Source organism: Propithecus coquereli, unplaced genomic scaffold (assembly GCF_000956105.1).
Source record: "Propithecus coquereli isolate 6110/MARCELLA unplaced genomic scaffold, Pcoq_1.0 Scaffold390, whole genome shotgun sequence".
NCBI lineage: Eukaryota > Metazoa > Chordata > Mammalia > Primates > Indriidae > Propithecus > Propithecus coquereli.
In genome coordinates, this window is record NW_012149619.1 from 395,971 (window position 1) to 415,932 (window position 19,962).

Genomic DNA, 19,962 nt, shown 5'->3' on the forward strand with positions numbered 1-19,962 from the left:
AAAAAAAAAAAAAAAAAAGAAAGAAACCACAACAGCAAGAGCTTGAGGTTAGGGACTTTCCCGAGCGGGAGCATGCGCAGAAGCTAGGAAATGAGGCCCAAAGTTCCCTCATTAGCATAGTAAAACTCACACAGCCTAGTGCCATGACAGTTCTAGAGCCAGCCATACAACGACAGAAAATGGGAGGCATGCACCAGCACACCTGGCTAATTTTTAAATTTTTTTGCAGAGACAAGGTCTCTCCTATGTTGCCCAGGCTGGTCTGGAACTCTTCATCTCAAGAGATCCTCCTGCCTCAGCCTCCCAAAGTGCTGGTGCTGGGATTATAGACCTAAGCCACCCCACTGACCAGATTCTTCCTATTGAATAAATGGGGAAACTGAGGCCTAGAAGGGTGTATCTGTAGCACAGGAAGTGGAGGTGAAGAAGGGATAAAGAACATTCACAGGTAAGCACAACAGGTTTCTTGATTCACCTGGTGCTAGGATCTACTGGGAGGCAGATGCTTTCTTGCTCCCAGGGGGAGCCCTGGCCCCCCACACAGGCTGGAAGAGACAGTCTTGTCTGACCCATGGCTGCCTGTTTCGGCTCTGATTAAGTGGGCGTTCCTACTGCAGCAGCTGCTGCAGGTTTAAAGCCCCATACTCCCAGGAAGTCAGTTGCCAAACAGGTCCTGGAGGCCCACAGCATGAAGAACTCTGTCCCACACTCAGGGCGGATGGAGTGGGGGTGGGGAGACACAGGCAAGCAAGGCCCAGGATCATAAAACATGCCTGGAGAGAGTGCATGCACCAACTGTTTGGAACGATTCCCAAAGCAAAAGACAGACCTAATCCAGGCTGCTATGACAGCAACCCTCACAATATGTGAAATTAAAAAGAGAGAGGGTTGGGAGCAGGGAGGAGGGAGGGCCTCCTGGAGGAGGTCAGCTTCAGAATTTGTGACAGCCATAGAGAGGCAGGGCCCTGGGAGAGCTCTGCGTGTGTGAGGAGCTGTGCACACTCATTTTCTGCACCCCGCAATCTGACCTCAAGCAGTCCTGCTCCTCCCCTGCCCCTTGCCTTCACAAGCAAAGAAGAAGCTCACCTTCCCTGAACCACAGGCTCTGGGACTTAGAAGGGACCCTAAAGTTCACCAAGTGTGGCCCTCTGTAAGCATGGAAGCCCCAGGGGCGCTCTCCAGTGTCAGTGTGCATGGGAATCATTTGGAAGGAAAAAGGCAAATTCCTGGGCCCTGGCCCTAAAATTCTCATTCACCAAGTCTAGGATGGGGCTGGGAATCTATTATATTTTGCTCTCAAATTGTCGTTTGCAAAGCACGTATCTTTGCACCTTTTCATCAGTTCCAACTCAAATGCTATTTCCTCGAAAAGGCCTGTTCTTTATAATCGCCCACCAAAAGTAGCCCCAGCCCCAGCCCAATCACTTTCTAGCCCATCACCCCATCTTATTCCCTTAGAGCACTTGTCACTATCTGATAGGGTCTCATTAACTTATTGACTGTCCCCCACTAAGACCAGAAGCTCCGGGAGGGCAGGGATCTTGCTTTTGGACATCTCCATGCCCCGTGCCCAGCACTATGCCTGCCACATAATAGCTCAGACATACTTGTTGGCTGAATGGACAAACCAGCCCTGATTATTTTTAAACAGGGAGTGGGAAGGCATTTGGAGCTGCCACCCTGTCCCAGTCATGACTGGGGATTTTAGAAGCTGAAGTCATCCTCGCTCTCCCCTACCATGGCTCTCCAACACTCCACAGAGCAGCCTCCATGGAGTGACATCATGTTTATGAAGTTGCCCATCACCCTGAGAGCACTGCTGCCAGGTAAGGTACAGACAGAGGAAAAGTGGACTTCCAGAGCCTCGCAGGAGCCTCCTGAATTGCACCTGGCCTGGAGAGGAGCTCTAGGGGTGAGTCTCTCCACTCCCCAAAGGGAGTTCCGAGTTTTGTAGCTGGGGCCTGCTCGTTCTGTGGAGGGATCCCCCAGCAGAGAACAGGGCCTTCATTTTGCAAGAGTGGGGGCTAAGTGAGGCCCCAGGTCACAGAGCAGAGCCTACAGCTGGCCCCAGTCCAGGGCACTCTCCTGTTCTTGATGCGTCAAGCCTTTCCTGAGTGCCTACTGTGTGCTGCTGCAGAGGCTGAAATGCCCGGCGCCTGCCCTCTGTGGCCTCACACAACTGCCACTCTGGCTTCAGAGAAGGGGCTCTGCTCCAACTGTCCTCCCCTGCAGGCGGCCCCTCCTCCCCTCCCACAGCACAGCCGGGCTGCAACTGCCGACAGAGCAGTCCCGCAGCTGTAGAGCCATCCAGAGGGGACAGGGCTGCTCTCAGGGCTGGGGGGCCCTCACCGCACAGCTTCTTAGAGTCACGGCATTAGTTTACTAGGTTACAACCAGCACGTATTTAAAAAAAGAAAGAAAGAAAGAAAGAAAGAAATAGAAAATATCAGAGGTGTTTAAGGAAGTTAGGGTAGGTATTGTTTTGTGAAACTTTCGTTTCAAGTATGAGTGTGTCTGTATGTGGCATTAGTGTAGAATATACTTCTTCCTGTGGGTCGCAGTCAGAATCATGTGAAAAATACTCACGAGCTGTGACCTACAGCATCTGCCCTCTGTCTCCACATGGGCCAGCTCGCCTCCCCCGCAAGTACATGCCTAACATGCATGATGCCCGACGGGGAGAAGAGGGCTCTGCTCTGTACGTTTGCCATTAACAGTCCACATCGGGGATGCTTCCAAAACCAAGGTGAAATCTCCACTTGAGAGGAAACTGCCTGCTGCTTTTGAGCGCCAGTTTTCCTAGATTCTACCTAAGCCCATCTCAGCAGCCTCAGATCCCCAAGGGTCCCTGTTAAAATGATCTTCGCCCCCTTATCACAGTGAAAACACTGCTCTAAATGACTTGTGTGTATCAATGCTACGCGGTGGTACTGTTGTCCTTGCTTTTCCCCGAGAGGTGAGATGTGTCCATGGTCACACCACTAGTAAGCATTTGTGCCAGAACTGGCATCCAAGTGATCTGGCTCCACTGTCACCAGGAGCACAGTGCTTTACAGTTTCCACGTCGCCTGCCTCAACTCACTCTGTGCACCGGCCAGAGAGGAAACTGTAAAGCCCATTCCATGAAGCAGTGAGGTCCAGAGGTCACCTGAGCGGAGACCAGCACTGGGACTGGGTCTAGTCACCAGAGCTCTGTCCTCTAGACACTGTGGCCAGGGCCCTGCGGAACACCATCGTCTCACCCGTACAGTGTTCCTCGGAGGGAAACCGACTCTCACGATGCCTCAGGAGAGTCAAGAGAACGGGCACCTTCTACAGCAGCCCCCAGTGCTACTAGGGCCAAGAGCACCACCATGGCATGCCCAAAACGCATTGGGTGCCTTTGCACTTCACATCCCGGGTCAGGGGTCAGGGGTCAGGGCTAGTCTTCGGAGTAACCCCCTCGCTGCCTCACCACCACGCCCTTCCTTCTGGTCCTCCACAGGCGTCCACATCATGCTTCATTGCAATGAGTGTAATCCGGTGCAATCCTCTATGTGTCCACCTGAAATAAAGGAAAGGGTTAGCGGTGAACTCTTCTCATCTGGGTCTCGAGCCTTACTCTGCTAGATGATTTCAGATACGTGGTGAAGGATGGGCAACAGAAAGTGAATTTCTGAAAGGCTTTTCTCTTTTTACAACATCTCACTTGCTCCTAAGACTTGCCAGCGTTTTAAGTTTACTGTTGTGTGGTTTGGACCCACTCTTGGCACCTTCTCGGTCTGCTCTGGGTCCTGGGATGGTCTCCAGTAAAAACCCTGGTGGCTCCTCAGACAGAGCTCTCCCCTTCTCCAAAGAAATTGCTGGGAGCTCTACCTGGGGAAGAAAACATAACCTCTTGTCTGATTCCAACCTTTTCCCCATATTATTCTGCCCCTTCTCCTTTGAATTTTATAGATTATAAGGGAGAAAGTATGGTACAACGGGGCAAGCCTTTAGAGACCTCTCAATCAAGAAAAACCTCGCATTTCTCTAGGGACTGAGAAGGAGCTTCCAAGAGGGAAGATGTTGGCCACAGGTGGGTGGCTGGAGGAAGGCTGCCAACAGCATCATTGTGTTTCCATCAACAGCCTGGAGGTGTCACTTGGTGTCCCCTGCAGCCTCCAAAGGAGCATGGGTTCCCCTTTTCCCCTCCAGACCTAGTGAGGGTGAAAGAAAGCCTTCCCCTTAGCCTGAGAGGCTAACAAACTCAAAAAAAAAAAAAAAAAATTCTGCACAAAATTAAAGGAAACAAAACAGAAATAAAAACACACAAAATTTCCACAAAATAGGGTTCTTGGGGTAGAGGTTCAGATCTTACTTACAGGCAGGGCGTGGTGGTTCACACCCGTAATCCAAGCACTCTGGGAGGCCAAGATGGGAGGATTGCTTGAGGTCAGGAGTTCAAGACCAGCCTCAGCAAGAGCGAGACCCCGTCTCTACTAAGAATAGAAAGAAATTAGCCGCACAACTAAAAATAGAAAAAATTAGCTGGGTGTGGTGGTGCACACCTGTAGTCCCAGCTACTCAGAAGCCTGAGGCAGGAAGACCACTTGAGCCCTGGAGTTTGAGGTTGCTGTGAGCTAGGCTGACGCACCATTGCATTCTAGCCTGGGCAACAGAGCCAGACTCTATCTAAAATAAGAATAGAAAGAAATTAGCCACACAACTAAAAATAGAAAAAATTAGCTGGGTGTGGTGGTGCACACCTGTAGTCCCAGCTACTCAGAAGCCTGAGGCAGGAGGACCACTTGAGCCCTGGAGTTTGAGGTTGCTGTGAGCTAGGCTGACGCACCATTGCATTCTAGCCTGGGCAACAGAGCCAGACTCTATCTAAAAAAAAAAAAAAGACCTTACTTACGTAGTGAACTCTATTTCCCACCCCGAAAGAGAAGGAAGACCCAGAGGTAGGAGATTTAGAGTCTGTCCTAGGGCACAAAAGGAGGTCATTACAAGATAAGGAGGCCTTGGGGGACCATCTGCAGACCCTGCCTTCCTTCAGAGTCCTAAGAACCCTGGTGGCCCAGAGAGACAAGAGTGGGGAAGGGGTGGCATGGGAAGGTTTCACCAAGGGCCTCCCAAACAGGGGCCCTGTTTCTTGTGCTCAGGTCCTACTATAACAAACACATCCCACTAAAAGACATTACTGACCCATTTAAGAAACAGCAGGTGCATTTATTACTGGCATTTAAATACAGTCAACAGGGAAAAGGAAGCTCGGTGGGAAGCATTTCTGAGTCCATCCGCAGCGTGATTGATGGGTTGGTGCTCAGTACTTAGCTTCCATTGTCTGACCTGAGGAAAAACCCTACTGAGGTGCCAAACACTTAGAGTAAAGAGCCAATGCTAGTCCCCTGGGCACTAAAAAGGCTAAAGATTCAAACTTGAGCAACCAAACCCAAAAGGCAGTGACAACTCTAACATGGTACCTCTTAGAGCAACCCTTGCTCTAACCGCTGCTCCCTGCAGTGATTCCCCTGCAGCCTGCATGACATTTGTCATGTCCGTTCACTCCTGTCCACTCTCAAACTCACAGGGTCGGAGTGGGAATGAAACGAGAATGAGCGTGAACGCCTCACAGACAGCACTGCAAGTGTTTGTGTCTTCCCCCAGTTCCTAGCACACGTGCCCACGTAGAACACAACACACTGTGCCCAGCCTTTCCAGCCTCACATTCCCCGCCACGCACACTGAGCTGCAGCCAAGTCAGCTCCCGGGCTCTACGACAGCCTTCCTTTCCCAACCTCGTGCCTCTGCCCAGGCTGGTCTCTCCTCAGCCCTTCCCGGCTCCCAGGCTCAGCTTCCTGGCGTCTGCCTCCCTCAAAGGCCTCTTGGATCCCTCTCTTCTGAATTCCCACAGGACAGGATCTGTGTGATTCAGAGAATTCACTGCATTCTCCCTTGCTGTCACCGTCGGGTACACATCTCATCTGTTGAATGGGGCTGTGAGGGCAGGAAAGGGTTTAACCAGTCTTTGTCCCCTGGGCACTTTCAGGATGTAGGCAGTCACTGAGGCTTGTAGAATGATGAACACAGAATGAATGAATGCCATTCCTGATTGCCCATTAGCCTGTATATTGAAGTGTCTAAGGCAGAGTGACTAAGCCTTCCTTTATTTTTGTATATTCAGAAAAGATTTCAACAAATATAATTCTACCAGAACATTAAGTTAAATTTATCTCCTGAAACAACTTATTAGTCATCGAGACTCCAAGTCTGTGCTGAGTGCTAACCATTGACAAAGTGTAATGAGAGAAACAAACTCTGAGCTCATAACTGTCTCACAGAGTGTGGTTCTTACATCAAGATCCATTGGACCGTATGCCAAAAAAGCAGATTCCTAGGCCCAGGCCATGCTAGAGCATCAGAGCCTTCAGGGATAGAGCCAAGGAACCTGAACAGCTGAGCTCCGCAAGTCATTCATTTGCCCAAGTCTGAAAAACACCACTACACTCCAGGGCCGTTACCTACACCTTGCCCAGTCTGTAATGGAGCTTTCGTGGAAAAAGCATTAGACTCCCAATCCAAAATCCTTCTATTGGAACAATGGCTCTGCCATGTATTAGCCCTGTGGCCTTGGCCAAGTTGTTTCCTCTCCATAAAACAGAGATAATATGGTCTGATCATTAAGATTAGCTGCAAAAGTACAAAGCCTCTGGAGACATGTGCTTTTTTAAATGGGACCAGAGCATAAAGAGCAGCAAGTCTGCGAAGTTGGATGGGAAAAGTTTACACATCTATTTTTACTAACCTTTAACTGAAATTCACCATTTTCTTCAATTATGCATACAGCCAACAACCATAGTAGTATTAGCAGCACCTACAATCTTGATATCAATAGAAATTATATTTTCCCATCACATTATAGCTATTGCAAATATCTCAAAATATATTTTAAGCTCATTACAACTTTGAAAGTAGGGTAGTTATTAGACCTGCTGCTTTGATGCATTAATTTTAAAACCATCAAATATATATCATAAAAGCATCATATATCTCTATTCCACAACTTTTTAAACATATTCTGATCATCATATTTCAATATGATCGGCTCTTTGTAAACTCTTATGTATTTTGTTGTTTTTACTTGTAACTTTTACACATTCAAAAACAAGCTGATGGATAGATGGAAAATACGTGATAAAGCAAGCATAGTAAAATGTTAATGGTGGAAGCTAGGCAGTGGGCAGACAGATGTTCACTGTAAAATTCAACTTTTCTGTATGTTTGAATATTTTCATAATACAATGTTTGGAAAAAAAAATCTGCAAAGAGGTTGCTGAACTGTCAAAAGTATCTATGGCACACAAAAAGTTAGAAACCCCTGACCTAGAGGACTAGTGTCCTCAACCAGCTGGCCAATCCAGTGAGTTCTTTATCCAGGAGGCAAAAGTTCCCAAAGCCCCAGTGTCTCAATTCCAGTTAGGCTGGCAGCCTCTTGCCAGACTAAGATATCTAAAAAGTTTGCAGATCCAAAGTGGCCCAGCGGTGTTTTCTCCCACCCCAGAACTCCTGACTTTAATCTCAGACCTCACGGCTCTATAGAGAGGAAGATCACCCCCAAGATACCAATGCCAAGTGCCTGAGAATGCCTGCCAGCACTCTAAGCAGGGGTACTCCAGGCCCCTCCCAGGGCCTGGGCAGAGGAGGCATCCACAGACACCACACCTTCAGCCCCCCTGACCACACTGCCCTCAGGACTGCACCTGGCTACAGGGTCCCAGGAACCAAGCAGATCCCAAATCCCCTCCTCAGGGAGAGAGGGAGGGGAAGGGCCTCCTGCTCTCTCCCCTGGAGGCTGGCCACCGTGGTTCTGTCTTCCTTCTTGTGGTACTTCCAAAGAGTTCCTTTTTTAGACAGATCACCAATAATGACTGCTTCCTAACACTCACCACCTAATATACAAGACTTAGTTTCTCCATTTTGAAGAACGCCTTGCTCTCTGATCCTATTAAAGTCAAATCTCCTTTTCGTGCTCAAAGGCTCAGAAGTTCAGAGGTAGAAATGCACTTTTTCTATCCCAGAAGCATGGAGCAGCTCAGAAAGAGCTAAAGAGAAAATACCAGGGCCACATTTTAAGTGGGCAAGAAAGATAAAGTAAAGCATAGGGAAGGGGGAAAAAAATCACCTTATTTCATGGAAAAAATACACCATCTTGCCAACAAAGTAAATTGAAACTGTGATTATATACCAATTAAGCAAACAAATTAAGTCAAAAATGGAAATGCCAGGACATGTTCATGCTGCTGATAACCAAGTAAAGTGGCTCCATCTTTCTGGAAAGCAATCTGGCACTGAACAGCAGTTACAAGTATGTCTGTAATTTCACTCTTGGGAAAAGCTAAAAGGGCTTCTTTACAAATTGTGAAGAGCTAAACAATTGTAAGTCATTAATTCCCCAAAGATTATGTTAACCCAAGATGTCACCTCTCCCCCTTCCCCCATCCCATCCCCAGCATTCAGCAGCAGCATTTAGTTTCTGATACGGGCTCCCTGAAAATTGTCACCAGTTATCACAAATGGCAGAATATACCATCTTACTTATGTAAAAAAACCCAAAAAAGCCCAAAAACCTATGTACTTGCATGTGGACGTATATGAATATTTACAGACGCACAGAAAATGGCCTGGAAGGAGACATGCTAAACCGGGTCACCTCAGCTTCTAAGGAGGAGCACTGAATGAAGCAAGGTTGGACAAAGCCAAATTTTCACTTTTTACTCTGATTTCACTATCAGAGTGTTTCTATGTATTATTTGTGTACTTTACAAAATGTCCTTCCACTCATCAAAAAACGATTCCCAAATTAAGTTGGGAATTGCCCGTTTAGGTGCACCCTCCTGAACTCTAGTATTAGGGCAACTAATCTTCCTGAGTGATTATAAGGTTTCCTGGATTCCATTTACTAAATATGTTCTAACATTTTGGCACTATTATAAGATGATAACAATGGCTGGAAGACCCAGAAAATCTTAACCAAATGCCCTTCCTTGCAAGGGTATTATTAGAGAGGATGTGCACACAACAATGTGCTAGTGCAGATCATGTAAGACTGCTGGGCTCGGCCACGTGGAGCACCCTTTTCTCACAATCTAATTAGGTCTTATCTATGTGACCGATTTAGGTTTTCACACCTGCCTAATTTCATCCCTCCAATGACCAAATCCAAAGTTCAGATGCTATCACAAGAGAAAAAGGTTATATGAATGTGCACTCACTGGCCTGTACCAGGGCAGATGAAAACAGAAAAACCATAAGGGGCACTGTCCTCATGCTGGTACCACCTTAGTGCTTTTCTGGGCAGACAGTGGCCCTGTGTCATTACTCACTGTCCTTGGATCTATGCAAGCTTTAGCACTTCCTGTTCCCAGGCAGAAGAGAGTGAGCAGGAAGTGGCAAAGGCCTGCACCAGAAAAGCATCTTTTAGAAGACAAAACCTGGGCCTAAGCAATAGCATAAGACTCTGTAAAATCGAATCATGTCTCCATTTAGAAGTCTCTTCCTCCTTGCTGACTGGCCCCTTATGTAGTCTTCTGACTGCAACCGCATTGATCTGACTCCAATCAGATCAGCATGACTCAGTCAGTCAATAGCGCACAGGTGGTCAAATAAGCCTTCACTGTTACAATGGGAGTGGGGTCTTATTTGCAATTAAAAAAAAAAAGTATAAAAGCAGGGCTGGGTCAGCATGGTGGCTCATGCCTGTAATCCTAGCACTCTGCGAGGCCGAGGCGGGAGGATTGCTTGAGCTCAGGAGTTCAAGAGTAGCCTGAGCAAGAGCAAGACCCTGTCTCTACTATAAATAGAAAGAAATTAGCTGGGCACAGTGGCATGTGCCTGTAATCCCAGCTACATGGGAGGCTGAGGCAGGAGGATCGCTTGAGCCCAGGAGTTTGAGGTTGCTGTGAGCTAAGATGACACCATGGCACTCTACTCAGAGCAACAGAGTGAGACTCTGTCTCATTCATACATACATACATACATACATAAAAAAGCGGGGGCTGCAAGTCACCTATCATATTGAAAACCTGGACACAACTCCTGAGCCCCAAAACAGGGAAATTACTAAGGAAACTTACCTCTTTTCTTTCAAAGGCAAATCCCACTGAAACAAGACAAGAATTATAAAAAAGGAAAAAAAGCCTACAGCAGCATTGGAAAACAGAGAACAGTATAATAAAGGGACCAAAAACATAGAGGAATTTCTGAAAGAAATGAAGTAAATGGAATCAGATCAACAGAAAAGCTGATCGTGCCACACAGCCTGGTGACTTAACAGAGGAGAAGTGGCTGGGCCTCTCCAACCGGGCCTCAGAAACGGCCCAACAGTGGAGTGGCAACGGTTAGCATCGGAGGCAGGTGTGAGGCAGGCAGGGCAGGGCACAAAAGGCAGTCTCATTACATCAGGCACAGAGCTGGCTTCTCAGAGCTCTGCAAGTCCCAGTCAAACAAGTAAGGGCGAAAAAACCACAAACAGCAGAAAGACTCCAAATGACCACGATTTGCAGGGAGAATGTCTCCTTGGAAATTCCAAGAGAATCAACTAAAAAGCTATCAAAAAACAGAGTTCAGTAAGATGGCCAGATAAGATAAAGATTCAAAATGAATAACTGTTCTAAATACAAACTTTAATTGGTTAGGGGGAAAAAAAGATTTTTTTTTTCACAGTAACAACAAAAAAATATAATACAGCTGGAAATAAGTATTCATAAATTAAGACCCCTTTGAAGAAAATTGTGAAACCTTGTTGCAGAATTTGTTTTAAAAATCTGAGCAAGTGCAGAAGTGTCACGTTTCTGAGTAGGAAGACAATACTATAAAGACATCAATGTTCTCCAACTTGTACGTTTAAATTTAAATCTCCAAGCATTTCTTTTGGAAATCTGAAAAACTAATATTAAGAATTATCTGAAAGAACACAATCAATAATTTTTTAAAAATAAGAATGAAAACTTGCCCTATCAGATATCAAAATTTACTGCAAATCATAAAGAATATTATATTTGTATATTACAAGCACTACTGTAAAGAAAACAGTTTAACTTTGTTTAATACCAAATATTTCCCAAGTTTACTTTTCACACAATGCACTTTGGGGATAATGTATGGTTAAAAACAATATTCTACAAACAACTTGTTCGATAGTGCTCTAGATCATCCTAAAAGAAAAGTAATCAGCGGGACAAGGATGCCGGTCCTCTAGAAATTCAAGGACTGGTTGACAGTCTCTCCCCATGGATGAGGATGCAGGTCCTAATTTTCTTCTGGGAGCAGATTCTCTGATTTCATCTGGGCCTTCCTTATACTCTCCAAGTTCAGTTGTCGATACTTTCTTCTAAAAAAGCCACACTGAAACAGACAGAGGGGAAGTCCAATTACAGGCCAAAGGTATCCATCTGCTTTAGAAAACCATTATTCTGGTTGTTGCCTAGAAAACCCCTTACTCCTCCGCTTCTCATACCTCCCATTCCCTCCCACTACTTCCTTCGAATCTCTCCCTGATAATCCAATCCTTCAAGATCCGTCTTAAATGCCTGCCTTTCCTGGCGTTCATTCCCCAATCGGAGCCGGCTTTCCACCTTTCTCTGAACCCCCAGAGCACCTGAACCTTTTAAATTTAACTAATTCTGAAAAGTACTATAATTTTGGCTGTACTGGATCTAATCTCCTTTATGCAAAAATACTCAGTACAGCCTATTATGCTGAGGATGAAGATCAAGTATGGCCTCCTTCTACATCAAGAAGCTCACAATCTAGTAGAAAGAGAAGTAATTACAATACTGTGTGAGGACTGCCATTTGGAAGGGTTTCCTTAAGGGAGCTCACAGGAAAAGCACATAACTCAGTGCAGGGGACTCAGGAATCTCTGGGCTGAGTTTTCAGGGAAGAGTGTACACCAGGTGAAAAAGCGGGGAAGGGCTTTTCTGGCAAGGAGAACAGACTATGCACAAGCAGAGATGCATGAACCTATTCAGGGAACAGTTCAACTTGTTTGGAAGAAAAAAGCAAGACTTAATGGCAGAGGGGGGTAAAGGCCAGAGAACAGAGGGTCTTGAATAGCAGTAAAAGAGTTTGAAGATTAAGACAGGGGAAGGCAAGGAAAGGATTTAAATAGGGGAATGATAATCAGATCTGTTTTAGGAAGAGCTCTCTGTAGTCCATAATTAAATTTGATTTTTTTTTCAGACAGAAATTGTCTTATTCATTTGCCTAAATACGGAATGTGTGGCTGAAGGAAGAGGGAAAAGGGGCCACAAGGCCAGAGTAGCTGCTCTATGTTAGGGGATGGCTGTCCTAGGGAGTCTGTGCTCAAACCAGAGCCCAGTCCTCTCCCGCCATTATGAATGTGAGTAGAACTGACCTTGAACAGGATGACTATAATCACGATCAAAACCAGAAGGCCACCAACACTGCTTCCAATGATGATGGGCAAAGAATGGTACTCCTCATTTGTCACGAAGATGACAGTGATCTAGACAAGACAGGGATCATCCAATAAGTCAGGCAAAGCAAACGAAGAAAAAATTCTATGTTATTTTAAGGAGCAAACTATGAGGACGTGCCAACATCCTGTGTATTGATCAAGACTGATGACAGTAAAAAGTTAAACACTCTGTGATGCAGCATTTTAAATAATGTAAAATTATCTCATCACCAAAATAGTTTATAGGAAACTATTCTGGTTTCTTATCTAGAAGAGCTAGGTCTGTTAGGAGCATCGTGACCTTCTGTTAAAGATGCTCTGACAGCTTGACTGAGGGTCCCGAGGGATCAGGCCTGGGGTGGGGAGTTTAAAGAACACTGGACTGACAGACAGCAAATCAAGATCCTACATGCAGCTATGCCACTGTATGGCCTTGAGCCCCATGTTCATTCTCTTCAAAATGATGACTTATTTTAAGTGATCTCCAAGTCCTTTCCAACTCTGTTCTGACAGCTCTTTTTGGTCTGGCACAGATCCCTGAAGTCTTTGGTAATACATTTTCCCCTCCACAAAATATCTGACAAAGGCACTGGTTGTTCTTTAATAGTCTAAAACTGTATGTTACCTCAGGGACATGACAATAAACGCAAAATTGCACCCATGTGTCACACTTGTAGAGTTCTTCTATTACACATCATCCCCAAGTTTCACTTTCTAGACTTCAGTTTGGCCCTCTCAATTTCAGGAGTCTAAATCTCTCCTCTTCCTGACAGGCTTCAGCTGGGAAGTCCAGGGGATGTGCTTCCCAACTGAGACCTGGGTACCACTCTCCCAGGAAATGAAAACACGTGCCAAGGTGACAGTAGTGTAACAGGCCAGATTTGAGTAGAAGAAATACACCTATTTCTTAAAGCCTTTTCCCTTTTACCTCTTCGAAACAGGTTCCCAAAAGTGCCCCAAAGCTGCTCTGGTAGAGGTTAAGGGAGAAGCAGGACACAGCATAATACTGCTTGTAGCAAACATCGATGGTGGCCTTCTCGGTAGCCATTCTCAGCTTTAAGATTTTGTTCAGGAATCATGATCAGTCTAATCAGCTAATCACGACAAAGCTGTTCTCCTTCGCCAGTGACTGACATGAGATCCCGTTCTCACCAAGATGTAAGGGGCTGTCTCCTGGGAGCTTTTAGGAAAACTTTCCTCCCTAAAAAGGGAAGGCACATGAAGAAAAGTCCTTTTGCTACTGACCTCTTGCTTCCTATTGTGGATTCTGCCAAATGAAAATACAGCACTGGGAGATGTGGCAACTTTGTGCTGGCCACGAGGGAAGGTATCAGCATCACCCAGATGGCAGTGTACAAGGACCAAAGGAGCCAGGCCATTGACCCTGAGCCTGCCTCCCTCACTAGATAAACAGCATATTCCCTTCTGGCACATTAGCCGGATTTTCACTTTCTTACGGCTGAACTGCATTTGGATACACAGCTATTTATACTCATAGATTCACTTAAGTCAGGTGCTTATTGACAGGAACTACTTAATACTTTGCTTAAGATACTGGATTTAAAGAAAGGAATTTTGGGGAATCTATGCTATAGATATACAAGCATCAGCAAATAAATGAAGGAAACATACAAATAAATGTAAAATGTGCATATAAGAAACTGTTAACAGTAACTCCCCTTGGGAAGAGAGAGTTAGGGGTGTGTGACGGAATCATTATTTTCCATTTGGTATCTTTCTGTATGGCTTGGATTTTCTTGTTATTATTTTTTTAAAGCTGGGCAATATGATAAGGGGCACTTTTATTTCTTTCATATTGGTTTCTGTATCAGAAATACAGTACTTAAAAATAAATGTTATTTTGACATCTCTAGAGAATTGCTCCTTTCAAGTGTTTAACAGAGAAACACCTTTGTAATCTACCTTCAGAATGTTATGACATGTTTCTTTCTATAAAAGGCGTGCTTTCTTAAAGATACATCAGAAACTGTTAAAGAAAAAAGGAGAGAACTGCTCCTTTCTCCTTCTCTAGGGAGGAAAACAGAGGACCTTATCTTTAGCAATCCAGATTCCCTCTAGTGAAGAATCATGCCTAACCGCAGAGCTCGCAGATAAGCCAGGCATGGTGGCACATGCATGTAGTCCCAGCTACTCAGGAAGATGGGGTGGGAGATGGCTTGAGCCCAGGAGTTTGAGGCTGAAGTGAGCTACGGTGGCACCACTGCATTCCAGCCTGGATAACAGAGTGAGACCCCGTCTCTTTAAAAAACAAAAAGAGCTCACAAATAGATCATCTCTAAAACCATGTCCAAGCAAGTGTCAACAAAATGAAAACACAGAGTAACACACACAGGAGCATTTAGCCTATAAATCACAGATGTCAGTTTGACTTCTGGTCATACCTCTGCAAAATTTCCAAGAGTTCCAGTACTTAGTCTAAGTCTTACAAAAGAATTATGCATTCCTGAGTACTGCAACTGTTTAATACTGTCACCAAACACTGACACTGCACACTAGGAAGAGAGATAATGTATACAAAAAATCATTTCTCACTTAGGAAATTTTTTTTAAAAATCAATACATTTTCAAACCAAAGTATATACTGCAGTTGATTCCAGCCTAGTTACTTTAACTCAGACCTCTTCAGCTTAGGCCTCTTATTCAACTGTCTTATTTCACAGGCAAAAAACTGACGCTGACTCCCTGAAGGTCACAAAGGCAGTCAGTGGCAGAGCCAAGATCAGAAGAGATAAGATTGAAAATAGGAAGAGAGCAACAGAGGAGTGCCTGTGCAGGGACTCCAAGGCTGGGCAGTTTTCCCAGGACACTACCCAGAAACCAGAAAACAGCCACGGCTCACCTTAGTTCTGTGGCTCTCTGCATTCAGCCCTTCGTACAGAGATCTGTTGAAAGATATTTCACCAAGGACCTGCAGTTCAGTTATATCCCTTGGTAACTATAAGATGGGAGAAGGAAGGAGGGAAACAAAACACATTTTAAACACAGACTCACCGGTTTTGGACTCACCACCTTTCCCTTTAAAGGTATTCCTTCTCTAGTAGTCTTTAGCCTACTAATGGCCCAACATCCACAAAGTTACCCCAACAAGAAATCTGCAGTTATTCTTCAGCTTCTTTTCTTTTACCCTTTACCTTGTGCCACAACCCCCACACAAAGTCAGTTCTTTACAATTCTTTTCTTTTTCCTTAATTCTGTCTTGCACTTGTCCCTTTTTTCTCCACCCCCATTGCTACCTCTTTACTTGGGACCTGCATGTCTTTCACCTGAATCATTGCAAGATATTAAACTAGATCACTAGTTGCCATGTTAGAATAAGTGATCGGGGAAGGTCTCTCTAAGAATGTAACATATGAACTAAACTTAAGAAGAAACCACCCAGTGAAGATCTAGGGGAAGAGCAGTGTTACACACAACAACAGAAAGTTCAAAAGTCCTGTGGCCAGAATAATATCAGCAAGCCAGAACAGAAAGGACAAAATAAACTAAGTAGAAGAAAGGGGCAGTGGGAAGGGAAAGGTGAGTATGAGGAGATAAGTCAGAGAATTAAGCAGAGACCAGATCAGGTAGTGCCCTGCAGGCCATGAAAAAAGTATGGATTATAGTCTAAGTGTGTTTGAAAGCCACTTTTTTCTTTTTTTTTTAAGCAGAGGAGTGGCACAATCTAATGCTTGCTTTTACAAGATGGATAGCTGTTATGTAAAGAATTATTGGTAGAGGGTGTGGGAAAAGCAGAGGCAAGAAAGCAAGTCCAAGTTTACTGCAAGAGCCCCAGCAAGAGACAGTGGCCTGAATTATAACAATAGCACTGGAAATGGACAGAAGTGAATGGATTTAGGATATATTCCGGCAGTATGATGGCAGGGCTTGCTGCTGTAATAGATATGGGGATGTAGGAAAGGGAAGAGTCACAGGTAATTCCCAGAATTCCTGGTACTGTAACTGGAGTAAATCACCCTACTGAGGGCAGCTTGAGTAACTGGCTAAGGAACAAGATAGGGCAGAAGGGGCACCAAAAGACCTACTTTGGATATGTTATATTTTAGATGCTGTTGTCTTTTCTAGGGGAGATGCCATGAACAGCTGGATAATCAAATCTGGAGCATTTCACAGTCTTAAGTACCTGCTTAGCATGACCCAAGGAGATCTCTGCAGCCACAGTTATATTTTCTTTATCTGAAGTGATGGCACAGTTCACTGAATGCCATTCTTCCACATGCTGGAAAAGGAAAGTCTGGTTAGGACAATTCGTATGGAAAGGCTGAAATTTTTAAAACTTGGTACACAGAGCCCTAAGGCCCCACAGTAAAAGGTGTGAGCAGTTTTAGCGCTCACCTTGGCCCAAGCAAAGCTCCAACCCCGGCAAATGTGACCAGTGACGAAGCTAAGGAGGAGGGCCTCGGGGGCCGCCCTGCCTTGGCCTGCAGGGGGTAACCCTACAAAGTAGCATCCTGGCCTCCCCTGCCACCCGCTTCGGGCTCCGACCTCCCTCAGCCGCTCCGGACGGCTGCGCTTACCTGAACCGGACTGTTCCCACACGTGAGCTTCTGACTCCGGGTGCACACAGTGGAGGCCTGAAACGAGAGCCATTCCCGCGACGAACTTAAGCAAACCAAACCCCCATAGTTTTCTGCCCTCCCGGCTCCCGCAAGACCCCCGGCGAGACGCGCATGCGTGCGGCCGGGCGCTAGGACCCAGTGAACAGGTGGACGTGTACGCATTGTGCGGAAGTCTCGCGGTGCTTGGATTTGAACCGCTTGGCGGGTGGCAGCCATGGAGGCTTCACTCCCGCGACCCGGGAGCCGGCTTTTCCGAACGTATGGGGCTGCGGGCGGCGGGAGGCCGCGGCTGCGACCGGTCCGCGCAACCGCGCAGTGGTTCCCGCCGCAGGACCAGAAGCGTTTCTTTAGCAGCAGCGGCAGCGGCAGCAGCGAGACCAGCATCGGCGGCCTTTCGCAGTCTGTCGCTTCCGATGATCCTGACGACCCGGACTTCTCTGGCAGCCCGGGTGGTCGACGGCGGAAGCGCCCTGGCGGCCGAGTCCCAGAGGACAGCCCGAACCAGTCCGTGACCCCAAAACGCCTGAGGCTGCGACCTCGGCCCCCGCAGAAGTGCAGCACTCCCTGCGGCCCCCTCCGACCGCCGCCCTTACCCAGCCGCACCCCGGAGCCCCTCAGCCCGGACCTCAGCGTGTGCAGCCGGCCCACGAACTGCGACGAGCTGGGCACCAGCGCCTCCCTATTCAGCTGCCCGGCCTCGCCCGGCCCCGAGTCCCCAGCACCAAGGGGCAGTATCATCTCCACTTGCCCCTCCGCCTCTCTGGATGCAGCATCTGCAGTCCCGAACGGCTTCCACTTCCCGGAAACCTCCCTGGACCAAGCATCTCTCCCCTGCTCCCAGAGGGCAGCAGCAGAAGGAGGCAGGTTCACCAGGATGGTCCACCAAGCCCGTGCCAGCCTCAGGTCAGCTCTCTTTGGTTTGAGCCTTATGGACTCTGGGAACTCTGAGGATGCTGAGTTTGGGGCAGACGGGAAGAATATGAAGGAGGCCTGCTGTGGAAGGGAACTAGTGGGAAACAGACTGGAGTGCCCAGGTCCATCAAGAACAGGTAAGAAGAGGGCCACAGACCAGGACTCTTGTCGAGAGATTGGGTCTCAAGGGGCTGTCCAAATAGAATATAAGGAGGCCACTGGATGTACTGTACCTGGGGGAATCGACAGGCCTGAGAGAACTGGACGACGACAGAAAAGGAAACATCAGGAGGCAGTGGAAAACTCCCTCCTCCATTACCACCAGTTTAAAAAGGGCCAAAAGATGGGAAAAGATCCATTCCTCACCCAGGACGTGACTCATGTACAGAATGCCTGCCCTTGGACCAAAACCAGGGCCTCATTCAGTTTTCATAAGAAGAAAATTGTGACTGATGTGTCAGAGGTATGCAGCAGCTATACCATTGCCAGTTCTCTCTCTGGGTCCCTCATATCAGAATATTCAAACCCTCCTGTCATGAACAGAACAAATGGTGCTCTGTCCTCTAGGCACTCCTCTTCTATGTACTTGCTAAGCCCCTTAAAGACTCTACGTATTGCAAACAAAAAGGCATCTGATGCTGAAAAGGTTTATGGGGAATGCAATCAGGAAGGACCCATCCCCTTTAGCCATTTTTTTTCCACAGAAAAACTGGAACACTGTGAGAAGATTGGGGAAGGGGTGTTTGGTGAAGTGTTTAAAACAATTACTGATTGCACACCTGTAGCCCTAAAAATCATTGCTATTGAAGGACCAGATTTAGTCAATGGATCCCATCAGAAAACCTTTGAGGAAATCCTGCCAGAGATCATCATCTCCAAAGAGCTGAGTCTCTTGTCTGATGAGGTATGCAACCGCACAGAAGGCTTTATTGGGCTGAACTCAGTGCACTGCGTTCAAGGGTCCTACCCTCCATTGCTCCTCAAAGCCTGGGATCAGTATAACTCAACCAAAGGGTCTGCAAATGACCGGCCTGACATTTTTAAGGAAGACCAACTCTTCATTGTGTTGGAATTTGAGTTTGGAGGGATTGACTTAGAGCAAATGAAAAAGAAGTTGTCTTCCATGGCTACTGCAAAGAGCATTCTACACCAGATCACAGCATCCCTCGCAGTGGCAGAGGCATCACTGCACTTTGAGCACCGAGACTTACATTGGGGGAATGTGCTCCTAAAAAAAACCAGCCTCAAAGAGGTCCCCTACACCCTCAATGGGAAGACAAACACCATCCCCACCTGTGGGCTGCAAGTCAACATCATTGACTACACCCTGTCACGCTTAGAACGGGATGGGATTGTGGTTTTCTGTGACATTTCCATGGATGAGGACCTATTTACAGGTGAAGGTGACTACCAGTTTGAGATCTACAGGCTCATGCGTAAGGAGAATAACAACTGCTGGGGTGAATATCACCCTTATAATAATGTGCTCTGGCTACATTACCTCACAGATAAGATTCTGAAACAAATGACCTTCAAGACCAAATGTAACACCTATGCCATGAAGCAAATGAAGAGAAAGATCCAGTATTTCCATAAGACAATGCTGAACTTCAGCTCTGCCACTGACCTGCTCTGCCAACACAGTCTATTTCAGTGAGCCAAGTGTGTCTTTCTGCCTCACAATAAGAGGACACTGGTCTTAAAGCCTCTGGTGCTGTTTCAACATCTATCCACAAGGCAGGATGGAATTCCCATTCTCACATGTTTCCAATCAGCTTTGCAAACAGAATTTTATTTCCAAACGGAAACAAGTGTCTGTTGAAATATTTAAACTTGCTGTCACAAATGTTTTGAAAAAGTAAACTGCATGTGAGAACAAATGTTTATAACTTAAAAGCCTTCTTTCTAGTAGTCAGCAGAGACCATTCTGTAAATTCCTTTCCAGATTTTCATTTTTGAACCACTTTATGTAGGGGGGAGGGTGGAAATCAAGAAAGCTCAGGCCTCAGCTATCATACTGATCAGAGTGTG

General features: G+C 46.3%; 2 protein-coding genes across 2 annotated transcripts in view; one reads left to right on the forward strand and one right to left on the reverse strand.

Moving 5' to 3' along the window:
- Positions 1–11,038: 11,038 nt before the first annotated feature.
- Positions 11,039–19,962, reverse strand: part of ITGAE (integrin, alpha E (antigen CD103, human mucosal lymphocyte antigen 1; alpha polypeptide)) — a 57,337-nt gene continuing 48,413 nt past the window's right edge. Inside the window, exons 27-31 of the mRNA XM_012652583.1 lie at positions 16,978–17,034; positions 16,584–16,679; positions 15,303–15,398; positions 12,380–12,490; positions 11,039–11,367 (exon numbers count right to left, since the gene is read on the reverse strand). Of these exons, the coding sequence (XP_012508037.1) occupies positions 11,272–11,367; positions 12,380–12,490; positions 15,303–15,398; positions 16,584–16,679; positions 16,978–17,034 (456 nt within the window). The 3' untranslated portion in view covers positions 11,039–11,271. The remainder of the gene's footprint in view (positions 11,368–12,379; positions 12,491–15,302; positions 15,399–16,583; positions 16,680–16,977; positions 17,035–19,962) is intronic.
- On the forward strand, positions 17,234–19,588 carry GSG2 (germ cell associated 2 (haspin)). The gene has a single exon (XM_012652584.1). It carries the CDS (start codon positions 17,234–17,236, stop codon positions 19,586–19,588), a length of 2,355 nt encoding a protein of 784 aa, XP_012508038.1.

Bases quoted from the DNA above. Each gene is read 5' to 3' on its own strand.
- GSG2 (XM_012652584.1), top strand. From the start codon at position 17,234: ATGGAGGCTTCACTCCCGCGACCCGGGAGCCGGCTTTTCCGAACGTAT.